General features: G+C 49.9%; 1 protein-coding gene across 17 annotated transcripts in view; it reads left to right on the top strand.

The window, feature by feature from the left end:
- The window catches only part of MYT1L (myelin transcription factor 1 like), a 418,463-nt gene that overhangs the window by 270,594 nt on the left and 127,164 nt on the right, over positions 1–20,705 (top strand). For all 17 annotated transcript variants that reach the window (XM_073896929.1, XM_073896930.1, XM_073896934.1 and 14 more), the window contains 3 exons: positions 5,213–5,267; positions 5,446–5,479; positions 5,809–5,871. In XM_073896929.1, coding sequence (XP_073753030.1) covers positions 5,213–5,267; positions 5,446–5,479; positions 5,809–5,871 — 152 coding nt within the window. The remainder of the gene's footprint in view (positions 1–5,212; positions 5,268–5,445; positions 5,480–5,808; positions 5,872–20,705) is intronic.

The raw sequence follows: 20,705 nt of genomic DNA, 5'->3' as shown, positions 1-20,705 counted from the left end.
CTTAGCTGAGTCTGCATTTTCTCCTTTGCTCAGATAATCCCTGTTTCTCATTTCCTCTCTCTTGCCCCTGTTGGCGCCAAGCTTCAGCTCACCGAGCACACTCATGTGCGAGGCAATCCGGTGATGAGGCCGCAGGACCGGGGCCCGGGCCTCCTTCTGCTGAGGTTGGCTTCACTGGCTACCAGTCCTCACTGAGAAAGGTTAGGCAGGAGAAGGAGAAGAAGGAGCAGACAGGTCCAGGCTTTGCCACCTGTTTTATGCACCTCGTCTTTCTTCATTTCCAAACTGTGAGGTTGGATACCCAGCACTGAAACGGTCACAAACCATGGCGCATGACCCGTCCATCTCTCCTAGCTCTGCAACTTCCTAACAATATGCCATCCTGTCACTTAATGTAAACATTGGACAGAAATCCTAAAATTTAATGTATTTGCGCTACATTAAATTCACTAAAAATCACTTTGTCATGTTGGGGGGAAAAGTTTTTAATTGCTATAGTACTTATTCTAAACGCAGTTCAAGGAGGACAACCACATAGAATGTCTGGTTCTTGCCGATCTTCACAGATGGGTTTTTATGAGCTGAGACTTCCTTGAGTCTGGGTGGGGACATGGAGGCGGCGGTGTGCGTCATGAGAGGGTGGGCATGGAGGGCCAGGCCTCGGTGACCCAGCGGACGGTAGCTCACGGGAATAAGAGCACCGGGAAAAACATGGGCACGTGGTTTGATCTGCGCTCTTGATTTGGCCAGACGCTCTAGCTTCTCTTCATTATTCCTTGCCCAGACTTCCTCCGAGTGGCACCACCTAGTCAATGAACTTCACTTCCTGCTCACGCACAGCACAGGCCTCCTGATGGTGCTAATGAGCAGTGAAAGAACCGGATGCTGAGCAGCAGGAGGTGAAAGATAGGGTCTGGCTAATTGACAGAATGGGTAATTGCTTCCTGAATAATTGAGGGGCAGCTCCGGGGGAGAGAGCTCAGGGCTCAGCTGTGTCCAGTCCGAGCTCTGTACCAGGGAGACCCCGTCTCTCCCACCCTGGTCCCACCGGAAGGAGCAGGCAGGCTGCTGGTGTGCAGAGTGCAGGGTGACCGTCAGTGGGCTCCCGCTGAGCTGGGACCCCCGGCGCCCCTCCCCGGGGCTCGCTGCTGTGGCCTGAAGAGCTGTTCGCTGCCGGAAAGCAGCTTCCAAGAGCTGACGGGACTGGAACGAACCTCTGAGTTTTTGATTAGTTAATATTCTGTAATCTTCATGAGGCTTCAACCTGAAGAAAGTGTGCACTTTGGGGGAAGTGGGAGGACAGAGGGAAAATTATAAACTCAGTCCTGATTCTAAGTGTAAACAAAGTATTATAAAATAATTAGCTCACTCTCTCTTCAATAAGTCAGTTTGGTAACTTCTGTTGGTTCTAAAGTAAATGTCTTACATTTGAGACTTTTCTTTAAGTATAAAAGATTTAAGGTTCCTGAAAGAAACCTCTCGTTATTCTAAATGTAAGCACTGGACTTACATAAAAGCATTCGTGCTAAGGTGGGCGTGAGGGTATGTTTGCTAAATGTGAATTACTGGCGAAGGGGTCGGAACCTGAGCCATGACAGCGGGATTCACGGTCTCTGGCCCCAGGGAAGAGCGAACTCGTACTCACCGTCATGGTGTCGTCCAGTGGAGCTCCTGCCACCGGTCTCAGGGCCCCAGAGGAAGAGACTCCGAAGCACAGTTCCCGGGGAGCTTCCAAGGGCGGCCGCCAGGGGAGGGAAAGCTGCAGGACAGCAGAAGCCTGACTTTGGGGGTGGCCGGCGGGCCCGGGGCCCCCGAAGAGGCAGTTGTGTGGACGAGCGCATGCTGTCAGGTGGTCTTTGACCATAAGCTTGTGAGTGTAAACGTCAGAGATGGAAGCGCTGCTCAAGCAGCGTTTGACTTTTGGGTGATGACTTTTACACTTTCTGCTTCATCTGAACTTGCTGGCATTCGCGCAGCTCGAAACATCAGAGTCAACGCAAAATTTAAAACAGGCTCCGTAGCGCAATGGATAGCGCATTGGACTTCTAAAACAGTTTTGAGCTCTTTGGTTTTGGGGTTCATTCTCAGGAGAAAGAAAAGTGAACCCCCATTCGCTTAGTGTCTCCTGTACGTTGGGTGCTTTGCGGGACTGTTTTATACATTACAAGGAACCAACACAGAGAGAGCAGAACCCGTTCTAGAGCCTGAAAGTTCATGCAGGATGAGCCCAGAACAAAGAAGAATAGGGCTGGAATGGCCCCCCAGCCGACCCGGGTCTGGTGGGAATTGAACGCACAGCAGGAAGGGTATTGCAGGGTGCTGGGGAAAGAGTTCTGTATTTAATGAGTGATTAGTGGCAGAAGTAACTGTATCTGGAAGGAAGTAAGATTGTCCTTCTAGATGTAAAAAGATGGTTTAAAAATTTAAACATAAAAAATAAAATAAGTCTTATACAACCATATGAGCAATTAGCTAATGAGGCCAAGTTTTTCAATTTAATACCCACAGAGGGGTGGCAGCCTCAGCGCCCCCTTGGTGACAAGTTTGGTCCTGAGTTACAGCCGGAGGTGGGGGATTCTAAAGGCAGGTTTGCCGTCAGAGGCTGTGGCAGCAGCCTGTGGTGCTCCTGGAAGGGACCGAGTGGCCTGCACTGTGAACCCCTGAGCCCTGCCCCTCCTCGAGGCCCTGGTCTGCACCCCAGGCCTGCAAACCCCGGGGTCTTTGCACAGCCCCTTCCCTCTGCCTGGAACACGCCCCCCCCCCCCGACTTTTAACCTCAGACCTGCAATTAACCTTGAAAAATCAGCTCAAACTCCCTCCCCCCAGGAAGCCCCACTTTCTCTCCCAGGATGGGTTAGACGCAGCGCATCCAAGCCCCGCCTGCCCCGGTGAGAACAGTTCTCTAGTGATCTCCTCCGGCACCCCATTAGCACTCAGTGTTGAATTCCTTAAAGAATAGGATTTCACCCCATTATCTCTGCACCCCTGGTCCCATGACAGGTACGCAGCATGGCAGGATGGGACACGGTCTGTTTCCCATCACTTTCCTGAACGCTAGCGCACGTTTGCCTCGTGTCACGTGGGCCTGATCTGCTTTGCTACAATTTTACAGTGTTTGGAAAATTCTCCCACGTGGAGTAGTGATTTCGGAGCATCGACGTGTTATCCGGAGGTGCTGTGGCCTTATTCTGCAGATCCACAAACCGTGCCTGCACTGGGGGATTCCAGCCCCGAGCCTGGCTGTGCTAAAATAGCAGAGGAGGGCCAGGTGCCCAAAAGAGGGGCAAACAAGCCGCTGCGTCATGCTCCTTTTCCCTGAAACGTTTCTTGAGTTCTTCTTCCTCCATCTGTCTTCCCTGGACGGAGCGAGCTGCTGTCTCCATGGAGGCCGGCACAGCGCTCCTTCTCAGACAGCCCATCTCTGCCTCCCCCCCCCGCCTGCACCTGCTCTCAAACTGCCGCTAAATTAATTTTTTCTAAAATACACTTGTGAGGCCCCTCCCCAGCCCACATGCGCCAGAACACCTGCTGGGTCAACAGGGGCCGCTCCCGGGTCTGCCAGGCGCTCAGAGCACCCTGCCCCACGCTCCCCGTGGCCTCAGCCCTGCACTGCGCATCAAGCCTGCCTCTCCTGGTCTGTGCCAACCCCCTGACCTGCCCGCTTCCCGGAAAACAGACCCCCTCACTCGTTCGCGCAGCAGCTTCCAGTGTCTCCACACGAGCTAAGACACAACCTTCCCTTCTTCAGCAGACAGCTCTGAAATCCCACAACTTTCCCGATGAAGCCTTTCCTCAGTGACCCACCTCACACCAGCTCCTCCTTTCCTCAAATTCCTGTTTTATTGAATCTGGCACAATCCTAGGTCTGCACACACATCTCCCATTAAAAGACATGAAGCTCATTAAATGAACTGTGGTTTTTATTATATGTATGTTTTCCTCTGCTGCTGCCAGACTCAGCAAACAGTATTAATAAATAATCAGCTGGTGGTCAGTTGTCAGGAACACTCCATCGGGGGCTGCCGGTGTAAGGCAGGGACACGTCAGTGTTGCCTCTGTGCAGGATGGCGCCTTATGAGCAGTTCGTTGTTAGAGCACATCTGCCCGTTCTCTGCTTCACGTGAGTCTGACAGAGCCCCGAGCATCTCACGACCCTTCTGCACCCCATCATGTCCTCCTCATCCTAACCTGTGGGGGAAGTGAACTGGGCACGGAGCACATTTTGGGGTGCCCCAGTCTTCTGCCTTGGGGTACCTGGGCCAGGAAAGGGCTTCACAGATGGGGGTGAAATGTCCTGTCTTGTGACTGGGGGGTTTCACCCTTACGGCTCTTCCCTCAGCAGCCCCGCTGTTGTGTCGAGTGAAGGTCTCCTACTGGGCAGCTTTGCCGTGTGTACGTTACACGTACGTGTGGAAGTATTGGGTGAGCCAACACGCTGTCTCCATGTCCCCCTGTTCAGCGGTGGTCCCTCGGCTTAAAGATGATGCATAAGCCAGGTGGCTTGGTTTCAGGGCCCTGGACCAACAATTCTACTTGGATGACCTTGGGCAAGTCCCATCTATAAAACGGCTGTAACAAAGATACCTTTCTTACAAAATCGTCATGAGGACCGGGCAAGGTAATACAGGAAAATGCTTTCCAATCTCCAGTGTGAGATGCGTCCGTTACTATGGGCAGAGGGCCTGGATCCCCAGGACGCATAACATGACAACTTAGAACAAAGTGGGCGGCGATTGTATCTGCACCTAAATGACACAGAGTCAGCCCCCAAGTTAAACACGTCCTCCTTCTGCACCCACCTCCTCTTCTCTTAACGATGTGATCGGGTTACACTTTCGGTTCCCAACTACATGTATGTACCTGTTTGCACACGTAACATCTATCTCTTATGTTCTTGGTACAAATTAGGCAGCTCAGAATTAACCCAGATATATCCTGATCTGTCTTTGAAAAGGGTGAACAGTCTGCCCCTGAAACTTCGTCAGTCTGCCCTGTTAACCGAGGGCGGGGCCTCCCGATGATGCGTTCCCTGCAAGGTCGAGGTCTGCTTTGATTTTTTTAAGTAACACAGTTAGATTGCCTGATGCTCTCCTCCCCACGCGCCTTCCAGAGGGCTCCCCCATAGCCACTCAAATGCTGGGGCTCGGGGGCATGCATGGCTGGCCTTCGCAGGCCGGAGCCGCACACTGACCGCCTGCTCATCTATCCACAGATGGAGGTGGACGCCGAGGAGAAGCGCCATCGTACACGGTCCAAAGGGGTTCGAGGTACGTCCACGCATCCCCAAGCCCCTGGAAGCCCTGCTCAGGGCCCCCTTCGTCCTGCGGAGCTGTGTGCACCGTCCGTTCAGACCCCTGTTGTGACACCACACTCTCGATAGCATTCTGTGGGAGAGGGGATGTGTGATAGATGATAAATTTCTATCTGTTTTCCATCTCTCTGCAGTTCCCGTGGAACCAGCCATACAAGAGCTCTTCAGGTCAGTGCTCTGCGGGCAAAATGTATCCCCGTTAGCAATTTAGAAAATCCATGCCTTTTAATGGGCAGACGGCACGCTCGGGCTCACTGGCGGCTTGCTCCTGCCGGACTGCTCTGATGGGATACCTGCTAATAAAAAGCAGCTCCAATAGTTCCCCTCCTTCTCTCTGTCTGTCTGTGTACCCTCCCACCCAGTGCTCCCGAAGTGCTCCCCACCCCGAGCAGCGCGCTCGCCCCCACCCCCAGCGGCGCACTTGCCCACCCCCCAGCAGTGTCATCATCCCCCCCCAGCAGCTCGGCCCCCGTGTAATTACCTCTTTCTCTTTGCAGTTGTCCCACACCTGGCTGTGACGGCAGTGGTCACGTCAGTGGCAAATATGCAAGACACAGAAGGTAACAACCGCCTCTTTCATAATGTATGGTATACACTGGCTTGTCTAGGGTCCAGACCAAAGGGTGACGATGAGTGGGGGGTGTTCTTGGAAAACAGTGAGTGTTGTCTTTTCCTCCTCTCTCTGATGTGAACTCAGCCTTTGGTTTCACGTGCAGGGTCTCCAGGCAGAATTCACGATAACACATAAGGTAACACAAATTAAGACCAGCCTTAAACTCATTTTCCCACACACACAGCGGCGTGCTAAGAACCTCCCTCTGCTTCACTGAGACAGCCTGCTGGTCCTTGGCCCTTTGCTCATTCTGGTAGCTGCAGGATGGTGGTAAGTCACGGAGGGTAAATGAGAGTATGACCTTCTTGATCTTCCTGCAGGAACTCAGCTTCTGTCATTGGGAAGGGAAGCCCAAGCTGGTACCTGGGCAGCTGCAGGGAAAGGTCCTGGCAGGAGATTAATGTCCAGGACAGATCACACTAATGAGGCTTTGAGGCTTAAATGATTATATCATTCCTCTAAATACTGAGGTTTGGGTCCATAACAGAGGTAGGTGTGGAAAACATCTACGAGATCAGGTGGCTAGGTAATTATGGCTAAAAATGCATCACAGCAGAATTATATCACACACACTTCAGGCCAAGAGTCATGAAGAGATCAATCTTTAGATTTACTTTTCCATAAGGAATTTCTTCCCTGTGATATTAAGGCAGCTGTACCTTTCAATGGAAGATGTTGGGTATGAGGAGTTAGAGATGTTTACAGGCTTTGTAATAAATTTTTAGCTAATTTTTCACAAATTAGGTTACTGGGTCTAAGGTCGTTCATCCTAACAAGCCATCAAGAACCAAGCCCACGTAATGAAAGCTCAGATGCTCAAGCAGGTGTGCCGGCCGCACCTCGGGGTGACCTTCCTTCACTGCCTGATGTTTTATTTCCTTTTCAGCTGAACATTAATTTATGGGTGAAATCAAGCAATTATTTTGATTGTCCTTCAGTAAAATCAAGGGAAAAATTATAAATTACTCCCCAAGTCCCCATGCTAGCATTTAAGGAGACAGGGAATTTTTAATGAGCATCCATGATGAAATGGCTATCAGACTTCTGTTACATACCAAAGGAGTGACAGGTCGGTTTTTAAGGGAATTTTGTGATTGAAACATTAATTTATCCTATTATTATTGCTCTTGTATATTATAGTAAATTACCGAACATGTAAGTTAAATAATTAGTTTCTTTAAAGTATTTATGTTATTTTATAAAGGTATATGCATGTAAATCCTTAATCTAAAAATTTTTAAAACCATGTTGCTTATATTTTCAATGAAAAACAAGTTAGCAGACCAAGAACAAAATCAAGTTTTTCCCTTGATCATCTCTTGATGAGTCAGTAGTTGAACTTTATCATCCTGTTACTTTTTTGGCTAAAAAGTTTGGATTAGATGTCATCTAGACATAATTTGATAATCACAGTTTTTCAGGAAAAACCATGAAGTTTTCAAAGAATCACTCAAAGCACATTCTTACCCAAGGTGCATCCCATTCAGCTGCGAGATCTCCCTGTGAGATCTCCATCCCCGTGTAAACAGTAACTGAGGCTTAGCTTGGGAATGGCTTGAAGATGGCCAGGCTTCATTTTCCTTTGAGACATAATGCTGGTGTGAGCACAGAACCCCACCCCAGATCTTACAGGAGTGAAGAAGGTGGCATGTTAGAGAAGATTCACAGGAACAGCTAATTTAGACAATTTTTCAACACATGGTTTAATTTAATTTAAAATAATATCGTAAGTTTTGCCATGCACCATAATCTATGTAATTATTAGAACTCTTAGTATTTTAGTAGAAAGAGTCCATGTGGTGGCCGTGGATGAAGAGTGATTTTCCAGGAAGGGACACAGGTTCTGATTTCCTTGGCGCCACTAGTCAACTGAGGGGGGGGCGGAGTTTGGACAAATTATTTACATTTACGGACTTCTATTTCCTTGGTTTAAAGAATGAGATGCTTACAGACTTGTTATGTAAAACCAATAACCACTCAAAACTTATGTCACCTATGTGCCAGTTCTCAAGAGGAGTGTAGTGCAGCATCAAGTGAAGCTTTCTGAGTTTTATTTTTGATGTCTCTATAGTATCAATACTTTTCTGTTGAGTATGGTTGACGCACTATGTTAGATTAGTCTCAGGTGTACAACATGATGACTTGACAACTCTACGTTGTGCCGTGATCGTCGCGAGTGTGGTCCCCACCCATCCCCACACGACACGGTTACAGTGGCATTGGCTGTGTCCCCTGTGCTTCCCCCTGACTTATTCATCCCCTCACCGGAGGCCTGTACCTCCCACTTCCCGTCACCCGTTTTGCCCTCCCCCTCCCCTCCGGCAACCGTCAGTTTGTTCTCTGTCTTTATGGGTCCGTTTCTGCTTTTTGTTTGTTTATTCATTTGTTTTGTTTTTTTAGATTCCACATATGAGTAAAATCGTATGGTATTTGTCTTTCTCTGACTGACTTATTTCACTTAGCATAATACCTTCTAGAGCCTTCTAGTGTTGCAAATGGCAAGATCTCATTCATTTCTGATGGCTGAGTAATATTCCATTGTACATATATGCCACATCTTTATCCGTCCATCAGTCGGTGGACACTTGGGCTGCTTCCATATCTTGGCTACTGTAGATAATGCTGCCATAAACAGGATGCATGTATCCCTTCAAATTAGTGTTTCTGTCTTCTTCGGGTAAATACCTAGTAGTGCAATTGCTGGGTCGTAGGGTAGCTCTATTTTTAACTTTTTGAGGAACCTCCATACTGTTTTCTAAAGTGGTGGCACCAGCTTGCATTCCCACCAACAGTGTAGGAGGGCTCCTTTTTCTCTGCATTCTCACCGACACCTGTTGCTTCTTGTCTTTTTGATTCTAGCCATTCTGACAGGTGTGAGGTGACAGCTCATGGTGGTTTTTGATCTGCATTTCCCTGATGACTATATATTACCAGTAATTTTTAACTAAGGGATGACATTTGAATTTCTCAAACTGAAAAGTTGCTTCTTGTAGTAGATCAGACTCATGTATACATTAACATCTTATGACTGGTGCTATTTCAAATCTGTATGATTTCAGTTATTTTTGGCTTTAAAAGATTTCCTGCTTCCAAAGTTTCTCCTCTCTCACAGCTATTTATGCACATAAATACCTGCACACACCCCACAACACAAGTGTGACATTGACCTCTACTGCTTTGTCCCTGCTGAGACTCAGCCTCTTCCGATATGACAAGAGTGGCAGCCTGAGTCTTGGTTTTGATGAAATTACCCATCCTTTTGGTCTTTCAGCAATAAAATGTTCAGTGAATATAGTCCTCTTAGGGATATAACTTCATTTTATTCATATATCATGTTAGTTCATAGCCAAGTAAAAAGGTGTTTTAGTATGTGGACAGATCCATTTATCTGAACATACAAAAAGTAATTTGAGGCAAATGGGGGGAATTTATAATGTAAATTTTTAAAAATTTTTTAAGACATTTGATACCAAGTGATAAAATGATGCCTACCAGCTAAACTTTATTTTTAGCATAGGAAAATGAAGAAATCAAAATCAAGTATACCTTCCCTATTCCAGACTGTCACTTTGTGGGGCACCGACCCCCAATGGCTGGTCACGCCACCTCAGTGATGTTTTCTCAGTGTGTTAGAGGTAGGGCTGTGGGTCTGTAAGAAACTGGGACTGAGGTTAGAGGAGAATCAACCACCGGATAACACCTGTGAAAGGAAACAATACTGTGAAAAAGGAATTTGCAATTTAAGATCCTGGTACAACATTTGCGGGTGTAGAGCTAATGTTATAATACTTCTTTTATTAGATGGTCCACCTTACGTCAAAAATCTTGTGCTTAAAGAAAAGATAATCTGTTCCTGGGTATTTATTTGTGTTCATAGTTCATGAACAATTTGAGGTAGTTGATAAACACATGTACAACTGCACAATTAAAAGTTGAATCACAGAGTAAATTAGGAAAAACACAAGGGAAATAGAAACATAATTTTACCAGAAACCCAGGATATATCAGAGGTTTAGATATAGTCTGATATTGTGTTCTGAGTTTTCTGGCAGCCAAGGAAAAAATGAGAAAAATGAATGATGGTTTCCGTTATCTGATAGAGGTGTTCCATCAGTTTCTCAACACTGACGATAAATACGTTCACACCCCCATATACGGACCAGCGGGGATCCAAGGTCACTCACCATTCTGTGCGCTGGAACGACCAGGCCTCTCATGCAGCTAATGAGTATAACAAACACTTATCCTCAGAAACGTTGTTAGTATCTAGACACATGAATCTGACTTCTCTTCTTCCCACCTGAGGTTTTATGTTATTGGCATAAAGTATGACAAAAACACCGTGGACTTTGCAATCAGGGCCAGAAATAATTCTCCTGTTATGAACCAAAGTACTAACGCAGTCTATTCTGTATGTGGGGAGTATGACCTCTTCCTCTGGACCCGTGGTCACATGGCCTTGCACATGGCCCAGGGAATTCTGCTCCTCTGAGTGCATGCAACTTTTCTTGCCATACTTGTGGGTAGCTGGAGACATTCTTATATCTCGAACGTGGGTCCAACTACAGGGCTTCCTTTGCAGATGGGAAAACTCACTCTTGGTCATCCTAAGGGGGTTTTCCAAAGTCTTAGCCGCCTGAGTTCAGGAACAGGAGCTTCCTGAGCTCCCTCGGCTCTCCTCCCAACCATGTCCTCTCCTAGAGCACAAGCACTGTGACCTGTTAGCGTTGATGATACCCATGGGTGTAAAGCAAGTAGCTGCCCACACGTCTGCAGCTATTCCTACAGTGGGTAGGTGGCAGGAGAAAATGGAATGCCTGGAAGGCACACACTTGGAATTCAAGAAGTTGCTGGCCTGTGGCTCTGTTGGCAAGGAAGGGTCCGGGCCAGGTGGAGAGCGTGTAGACCCAGCCTAAAGCCCGTGGCGTGGTGTGAGCGACGCCGCAGGGCAGGGCGTCCGTGGGTGCTGAGCCAGACCCCCAAGCTGGGGGGAGTGCCACAGGCTAGGCTGTGAGGCCACAGGATTTTCTGGGGACGTGCCCCAAATCAAGGATGGAGATCTTGAGGAAGGGTGGAGACACAGTGACAGGAAGCCCCACATATCACTCTTTATCTAAAATCATTTTAGCAGTTCAACTAGCTGATATAAAGAGATGTCGTTATTAATCCAGAGCATTGCATGAACTAAGATATGAGCAAAATGCCAAATGTCAAAGCATTGTTTGTGTCAGAGACAAAGTAAATCAATGTTTAGAAAGGGGTAGATCTCTATAAAGTAAATTTATCCCCAAAATAGTGGCCAGTTTACTGTTCTTAAAGTTTAAAAATTTTTCCCAATACCAATTAGAAATAGGAATAATAAAAATTTATTAATATCTATTACAAAGTTAATACTAAACCATGTATAGGAGTTTGGATTTTAGCCTGTTTTATAATAGCTATACACGTACTGGAACATTTGAAATTATTGGACTTGCTTACTTCTTTCTGAATAGTGATTTTTGCATAAGCCTCTACTGGGAGAAAGAGAGAGAGAGAGATGGAGGAAGTCCTTAACGTAGATTCATTCTTCACTCATCTGTCTTGTCATCCCTCCGGATTTATTTCTGAAATTTAATGGATTTCATTTATATTTACCCTTCACTTCAGTTTTTGAAATTACGTGTTTGTTGAGCAAAAGGTTCTGATGGAAATTTGACCTGAAATTTAGCTTCAGAATCTTGCCCGCTCAACAAGCACCCAAAAGCTAGGTGATGGGTTTTGGTATTCTATTTAAATCCTCCCAATTTAGAAAATCCAGAGTCAAATCAGTTGATCTTGAAACTTTCAAATTAAAAGCTCCAAATGGTAGCTTTTCTTTTTTATTAGAAAATTATTGGATTCTCTTTGGCTTATTGTACACATTCCTTATTCAGATTTTCTCCCATTTCATATACCTTTGCACTCACCAGTGTGACTGTCATGGCGGCAGCCGGGGGTGAATAATTGCCTGTCTTCACGGGAGCTTGTTCTGGAGCTGAAGTCGAGGGCTTGCTTCCTGATGTATGCATGCCTCATTTGGATTCTGCCAACAGCCTAGGGGCTGTATTATTCATGCCTTGACAGAGAGCACTCACTAAAAGCCTTGGAACAGAGCCAGGTACTGGCGAGAGATAGTGGAGCATTGCAACGTGCAACTGAGAGGAGCATCTATAATCCAAAAAAAAAAAAAAAAAAAAGGAAAAAGAAGAAACAGGGAGGAAGGCAGAGAAACAGGGATCCCTGTACCTCCCTTTTACCAGTTTTATATTGATAGAAATTTCATTTGCATTAAAATAAAGTACCCTAAAATAATTGCATTTTTTCCTAACTACGCTTGAAAGTTTAACACAATTTTCCACATTTAATTGCAAAGCTGATTTTAATTAGTAAGGCCCTGCATGTGAAAAATGAAGATTCGCTTGGGTGCATGGAACACACTGCAGTGTTTGCTGGATGCTCTAATTAATGTATGGCTGATGTACAACCGGGTGCACTGTGGGATGTTTATGAAAAATTCTGTGCACGAAGCCACTCAGCCGGTCTATCTGTGTTTTACTTCATGAACCCACAAGAATAAATAACTCCCCCCTTGTTCTTTATGAGACATCATTGTGCCTGCCATCACCCCATCCGTGAACTTTATGGCATGCCTGTCCTTTTTACTATTTGTCACTGGCATTATAAATCAGAAGTTTGGGGATATATATTTTAACATCAATTTGATGGCTTGTGCAGTTGCACATGGAGCAAACATTTTGAGATCTAGAGACTTCTATGTATGAAGTAGAATCAGAGCAAGTGGGTTCCCAGACTCGTCATTCACAGCTGATTATTAATCGTATATGTGCAAAGACACAAAATTCAGGCACAGTCTTTTCAGACTGATGTGGTTCTTAACCTTTATGTCACAATACATCCTTTTTTGGGGGAAAAAGAAAAAAAAAAGAAGTTGCCTCCCCATTATCCTGAAAAAACAGTTTGCCTGCTGCTGGTCTGCAGGACATCTGCCCAGATGCAAGGTCTCCGGCCCTCGCCTCGTCCATTACATACGCCAGAGCACAGCGTGACTGATTCAGTGTGTTTAAAACTGAAAAACAAAACATATCATGCATTGCAGGGCATATCTTTGATGCTGACAAACCTAAATAAGTTTCAAATAATTCCATATTCAAAGAGAAGGTACGTGGGCATTTTCTGGTACTGTCAGGAAGCCTAAACCAGGAAGCATATGTACGGAGACTCCGTAACATTCACCATCGGTATTGGCCAAGTCTAGATTTAGCAATTATAGTCTTGGTCTCATTTCTTGGCTCATGATTAAAATCTATAAACATGGCTTTGCAACATCCACAGAATATTCATCGGAAATTGGTGTGTACACAGCTATTGTCTTGGGTTTACCCCCCGAAACACCCACAGTTCCGTTCTGACCGCCACCATCTGTGTTGGGATGATGGCAAATACAAGGCAGCCGCTTTCTAGATGGGACATGTGGAGCGGTGGGTTCCTGAGGTGGTGAAGGAGGAGGTCAGAGGGGCTGAGCTGCAGGGGGACCCACAGTGCGCCACGGGTGTGACCACCAGTCCTCAGCTGCAGGTGGCAGCTCTTCCTCCAGGGACAGGAGAGGCCGATGCCGGGCTCCTAGTGCGGCAGGGTGTGTGTTCCCCAAGTGAGGGAGTGAGGGCAGTGGCAGAGGGTGGGGGCTTGGGGTGGGGAAGGCCCCTCGCCAGATTCCAGTGCACTCAGGAGAGGGTTCCAGGAGGAGCTCCCAGCTCCCAGAGTCGGTATCACAACTGATGATTTTGTAGGAACGCCCTGGTGGGCAGCACTGTGCCCCATGCTCGAGGGCGTTCACGCTGTTGTCATCTACGCCCGCACTTCCAGGACCCTTGCGAGAGCTGACACCAGAAACAATCACTTCTCCTGCTTCTCTGCCTCATGTCCTGAAGAGAAAATGGTGCTTCAAATATTAGACCCCAAAATATGATTGCAACCCCAAACTCCAGCAAGACACTCTTCCTGCCTGAATTACTAACAGATGGAGGAAAGTGCTCGCTTGGCCCTAACGTTGCTCGGATTCAATGAGATTGTAGGGCTTTCATCTGAAGAGTTTCTGTGTGACTAAGGATGTTGCCAGCTACCGGTGAAAACCCACCTCCAACAGGCTTAAAAGTGCAGAATTAATTGTCTCACCAGGAGCCTGACTCGGGGGCTTTTGCTCCATCATCCGGCGCCTCTGCTGCAAAGCGTTCGGCTCTCGTGTGCTTCCGCAACACAGGACTGAAGAGGCAGGAGGAGTCCTTCCTAGAAACTCGCAAAAAGCAAGGCGGAGCTCTTCGGGAGCTGCCAACACCATCCTCTCGGCTCTCACGCTCCATGTGGGACCTCGGCTGTCCCCGAGCCATCCCTGACCAGCACACATGACCGTCCTCATAACTGTCCAGCCCATCCCGGAGCCAGAGGCTGGGTCAGCTTCCCCTGAGGCAAGGGTTCTCAACGTAGGGCTCCATAACCGGGAACATCAGTATCACCTGAGAACTTTCTAGAAAGGCAAATGCTTGGGCCCCACCCCAGACCTGGTGAATTAGTCACTGTGGGGTGGGGCCCAGCACTCGGTTTTTGCTACCTCCCCAGGAGATTCTCATGCTCCCTGAGTTTGAGAACCAGCTCAGGAACAGGTGTGTGTGTGTGTGTGTGTGTGTGCAAAAGACAGATAACTGGTCAGATGGAGTTTGCAGGTAATGGGGAAGTGTCTAGCAAGAGCATGTATGAATCTGAAAGCCAAACCAAACAAGCTTGGGTTGATAACAGAAACCTTGCTCCAAAGACCCTAAGTGCCAGAAGCTACCTTAACACCTCAGTTCCGGTCTCAGCTCCCTGGTGGTGGGAGACCCAGGAACGTCTGGTCACAAAGTACAGACTTGGGCAGACACCGCAGGACAACCTGGCGTTCCACCACACAGACTTCAGTCCTGTCTGTGACCGTGATGTGTTTCCAGAGTTTCCCAAGAACCGAAGGAAGTGGGCTGTCCCCCTGCAGCCCCCAGCCATGACCCCGGTAGGGCCTCCACCAGCTTCACTCCTGGCTGTCCTGTGTCCGAGGAGGGTGACATCTAACTACCTGAGGACAGCCATCCTCCATTTTGCTCTCTCCCCTCTGTGGAGTCATGACTGACCATCAGGGACACACTGAACACCACACTGTGGCCTGGTTGGGACGGGGTCAGGGAGGACCAGGCAGCTCCCCCAGGCTCAGCCCTGCCCCCAGTTGGGATCCCCCCACAGAGCACACAGGTGGGGTCCAGAGGTCCTGGGCTGCTTGGAGCCCCCAGCTGGCCCTACCCGTGAGTGTGCCCTGGGCCAGGGCGCCGTCTGAGAGTCGCCACCACAGAGAGGCCAGTGGGCGGTTTCTGCCCCACAGCCTCGGCCTGAGAGTAGGGAAGTGCCCGGGCAGGCGAGCTGGGAGGAAGTGTGGACGAGCCCTGGAGACTGTGTGGAGCCTGGGGAGGCGCTCGTCTTCCTCACTCAGAGGGGCCTGCCTGGACCCCGTGAGTCTCCAAGAGCCTTGCGGGCCCCAGAATGGACCCCCAAGGCAAACGCACCTTCCCTTCCTGCTAACGGAAGGCACTGCGCTCCGCTTGTATAATTCAACAGATTTTAAAAGACCCACTCACTGTAATTTAGTAGCCACCCTGCAGGCCGTGAATATCATCTAATGTTAAATTCGACATCGCCAGAGGTATGCTTCACGTACAAGTGGATGCATTTCCTAAAACTCCAGGGAGAGAGAGGGGGAAATGAGCATCTTGGAAGAAATTCCATTCGTAAATAATGCATAATGATTCAGGGATGTGCTCCAACAGCTCTGTGAGCCCCTCAGCCAGTCCTACGGCTCATGAACGGAGTGCATCTGAGCCCCCCTGAGAGCAGGTGGGCAGGACAGGGGAGGGAGCGGGCTCCAGCGGTGCTGTCTGGCCCTCTGGCGAGCCGCTGAGCTGACAGGACAGGGAGGCCGAGGCCACCATCTGGGGAAGGGTCGACCAGATGGCAGTCCTGGGGCAGAGGTCTCAGCCGTGCTCTGTGCTCACTCAGTGTGATGGATGCATCCAGAACCTGCTCACATGCAGGCCTGGCTCATCACTGAGACAGCAGCTTCTTGGCACGGGGTCTAGGAACAGAGACTCCATCCTGGTGGGGACGCATATGGGCACAGGCCCCTCCTTGTCTGCTCATTTCGCCCCCTCCTGGTGGGGGCACAGGGATCAGGCGGCGGGGGTGGGGGCAGATGCGGGCGGGTGGAGGGACGGGGATGGGTCACAGCATGGGTGCAGACGTGGTTGGCTCTGACATGACGTGGCTCATGGGTAGGACACAGGGTGACGGTACTGCTCGCTGCCAAGGAGGGTCTTAGCCAGCAGGCATCAGGGACACTGCTCTCGTCCCTTCTCCCTTCCCCGTGGGGCCCTTCTGTGGGCCTCGTAGTCCCTATAATAGTGACAACAATGCCAGTAGGACTGTGTGAAGCACTTTACAGTCTGCAAATCCTGGGCCCTGGGGTGGTGGCACCAGCCACCACAGGCCAGTCCTCCTGGGCTGCTGTCCACGCCCAGGCAGTGTCCCCTCCCCTCCAGCCCCTGCCCCTCCCGCCCGCCGCGCAGAAAGCCCCACTCCTTACTGCAAGGGGCTGTGTGGGCTCTGCGCATCGAAGGAGGCGAGCATGGTTTTCATCACGGGCACTTCTTAAATTAACCTGGACTAACTTCTAATAAACAAAAATAAGGGGGTTCTGGTGCAGGCAGAGGAGAGGAGGATTTGGGGTGGGCTTCAGCACTCAGTCGCGCCGGTCCCCGCCGGGGTCCACCCGCGGGGTGGACCATGCAGGGACATGGGGACGCTGGCCACCGACGAGCCGAGAAGGGGGGAAAGCCTGTGCACGGGCAGGAGCTCAGCAATCTTTGAAAGGCGCAGAACTTGGAAGATAAAGAGGAGTTTGCTTTTCAAATGCTTTCGACTGACTCTCGACTGACCCTCCCCGGGGGCTTTTATTCACCAGCAAGGCCCAAGGAAATACTGCGGGGGTCACAGGCGACTTAGAGCAGCCGCGGGAAATCTCGTCTTCTTCACTGACGACTGAAGATGAAGGGAAGAGAAGTGCTCGTGGAAGCGGGGACGGCCCTCTGTGGACGCTGACAGCCCCGTGTGCCCAGGACGTCCCTCACCACTGCTGCTCGGCTTATTCTTTGATTTTGATGCATTTTTGTTGTTTTTCCAAATCAGTCTCAGAGCTTAAATTTGTATGTCTTTTTTTATTTTTACGTAGCATTGTAACATGAGCCTTTTCCTATGTCATTAAAGATTTTTACTTCAGTGTTCGTGGCTGTAATTGATGCAGCTCTACTCTGATGGTTGGACAGGACTTAGTTTTTGGAACTTTTTCGTGTTATACATAATGTATGATAAGTATCTTTGCAGATAGCTTTTTATGACTTTGATTCTTTCACTGGTGTGCCTTGTCATAAGGAGAAGCCTAGCATTGAAGAACAGGAGAATGTGATTTTAAGTTTCTTTCAGCAGAAGGAATCTGTGTACATTCCCCCCAGCAGAACAGAAGGATGCCCTTGTTATCCCATTGCAGAGAATAGGGAATATACTTGTTTCTAAAATACTTCCTTATTGGAAAAAGAATTTTATCATTTGTAAAAGGATCGGTTTTTTTTTTTTTTAAAGATTGTGATTTTCAACGATGCCTTTTCCATAAAATTCTGGAAGATGTCAAGGTTAGCATTGGAAGCCACGGCTTCCTCTTCCCAGAGAATGCTCCCCTCCGGTGTTTGGGTGAGCTGCCCCCCGGGGCCCACCCTCCCTCTCACAGCCAGGAGGTGGATTTTCCACAGCTGAACAAAAGCAGAGGGGCTGGTGCTTCGTGCCAGGCAGAAAAGGGACCACACCTTCTCCTCTGTCATGGCCACCTGGCTCACCCCGCCCTGCCACCTGCCCAGGCTTGAATTCCAAGCATGGGGAGCAGGGGAGGAGCCAGGTGGCCAGACCAAAGCCTGAAGCAGAAGTGTGTCTGTGCAGGGACAGAGCACATGAGAAAGTGGGAGGTCACCTTGCTCTCCCTCCACCTTGCCCGTGAGAGTGTCCACGGCCATCCCTGTGGTGGCCCTGGGGTTCTTGGCAGAGCCTTTCCTCTGAGTCCTGTGTCTGCCACCCTGGAAACAGCCCCATGCCCCGCTCGGGTCTATGTCCCCATCAGCTGACAAGGGACCAGGATCTCCAGGCCCCACGTCAACGCGGGTGTGTTTGAACTTTAATTGGTGAGGACACCCAGATGCGTTCCTTTTGCCTCATGATCTGTCATGTCTCTTCATGATTTAACTTGAGGAGGAGAAGAGAATCTTCTTCTTGTCACCAGCTAGAATGCCATGAGACAGCCCCCTAAATTGTCCCAGCTTCATTTGTCCACAGAAAGGAAAGAGCAGGGCGTGAGCCCAGTCCCTCGCCGCCCCGTGTCTGTCTCCGCGAGTGGTGCTGCCAACCATCTCCCCACAAAACACTCCGAGCTTGGGGCAACCCAGCAGAGAGCGACCCTGTCACTCCATGCATTTTGGACACATTCTGGTCAAACTTAGTCCTTCAAAATCTGAAGAAGCTGATCGCCGGCGTGTGATGCAGATCCTGGGGTGCTCCTGCTTCCTGCCGGCTGCTATGGGCTTTGGGACGCCCTCCATCTCTTCGCATAGACAGAGCTGCTGATGACGGGAAGACTGCTTAATTCCTTCTTCTGGAAACGGAGGGAATGTGAGAGCCCACCATGTTTCCCATCCCAGTTGCTGGAGAAAAGCTGTAAGCTAGCAGTGTGCGCAGCATGGTGACTGTCCAGAGAACACGCTGAGGGCGACTTAGCGCAGGCCTGCCCGCCTCCGCGGCCCTGGACCTCAGCCTCCTTGAGAGCACGGATTGTGCCTTGGGCACCTGCTCTGAGTGTTGAGTGCGATGTGGGCTTTGTAGGCCGTCACCAGAGGACCCCGGGCTCAGTCTCTGTCCTGATGCCCTGAGAATTATCATCAGGGATAATTCCTTCATGCCGACTGTTTTTTTATCCTTTTATCACTGAAAAACGTATCACAATTCAGAATAGATCTAGTTAATTCAGATCTTTAAATTACAAAATTGTAGCTTTTTTCCCCCTGAAAATAAGAAACCCTGTAGAGTACTTTGGGAGCATTTTCATAGATTACTTTTTCCATTGCCAGAGTTCTGGGTTTGAATATCATACAAAAATGTCTTTAGGTTTAAAAAGGGCACAAAGCATGGTGACCTTAATCTAAGAAATGGCTTGGACACGGAATTCCAGATTTGACATTTTGGAAAATGCAAGTTGGGAGACTTCTTTTTTTTTTGGTCCCAGCTTTGGCTCCAACTACCAGAAGGATCTGGAACAATTCACTCCACCCCCTGTCGATGCGAGACAGGGTTGGACACCAAACTTCTGGCTGGGTCCACATCTGCATCACCCCTGCGGGAGGACGCCTCACTTTCGGCAAGCGCCTGTCCACCGAGCCTCTGACGAGCGGATTCCTCCCTGCGTGTGAAGAACAGCACTTGCGTCCGTGTTCCTGCAGCTCCTGCCAGTGTGTACGATCCCTTCCCACATGGACATCCTCAGCCCCCCGAAGTGGATGGACCGTCTCCCTCACTGCCTTGCTGTGCGGCCCCTCACAGCGCCGGCTCGCGGTGCCCACTCCGTAAACACCCACCCGAAGGCCACGCTACCTGTGAAATAGAAGGGCTCTCGATGGGAAAATGATGGAAAAATAGAACAATCTGTGAACAGTTGGGGTTCGGGTTCGTTCTGCCTCAGTTTCCCATGGAGGAGGCTTCTGGGTCGCCATCTCATATCTGTGGCCTCCGCACCGTGTGTCAGGAGCTGCTGTGTATGGAGGAGCGTATCACAGGGAGCAAGTGTTTCTCCCCAGAGGACCAGTAGCTCTCTGCAGAAACACACAGATGGCCCGATGTCCCAAGTGCCCTGAGGGAGTTACATCGGGGCACAGTGGGACAGAGGAGGAACAAGGCCACATCCCGCTGGGCTGGCCAGTCCTCTCGAGGGGGAGCCTCCCACTGGCCTGTGAGGGGGCCTGTGGGGCATGGGATGGAGGGAGGACGTGGGACAGGCCTGGCACAGGGGCAGAGCCTCACGCTGTCATCCGCCAGCCAGTCGTCCAAGCCAGCCGTTCAGCCCCTGCAGCGAGACCGCCTTGCGCTAAGTGCTGAGCTGGCCATGGTGACGGATGCATCCCTGGCCACCAGGATGGCCGGGTTCTTCCCATGCCTGAGTGCAGATCGGACTGCAGGAGTCGCCAGGGCCGCAGGCAGGGCCGTGGGGGTGGGTGTCGGCCTGCAAGGGGGCTGGCGGGGCCAGTCGGACCGGTGGGGCCGGTGGGCAGGGAGCCCAGGGAGGACAGAAAAGCAAGCTCCCCACCGGGACTGCGGCAGCCCCCATGGCAGAGGCTGGGTGCTGGAGGACAGCCGGCAGCCCCCATGGCAGAGGCTGGGTGCTGGAGGACAGCCGGCAGCCCCCATGGCAGAGGCTGGGTGCTGGAGGACAGCCGGTGAGGGCGAGGCTGCGGAAGGTCCTCCCACATGCAGACAGGGGCAGGGTGGCGAGCAGGGCACAAGCAGACCTTGTGGGCCACGGCCTGCGTGCGAGGGGCAGGGAGGGAGGTGAAGGAGCCGGAGGCCCCGTGGTAGGCCGAT

Source organism: Callorhinus ursinus, unplaced genomic scaffold (assembly GCF_003265705.2).
Source record: "Callorhinus ursinus isolate GAN/ISIS: 27379988/994484 unplaced genomic scaffold, GSC_fseal_2.0 scaffold10, whole genome shotgun sequence".
Taxonomy (NCBI): Eukaryota; Metazoa; Chordata; class Mammalia; order Carnivora; family Otariidae; genus Callorhinus; species Callorhinus ursinus.
The sequence above is the reverse complement of the archived record's forward strand: the minus strand, read 5'-3'. Positions and strand labels throughout refer to the sequence as shown.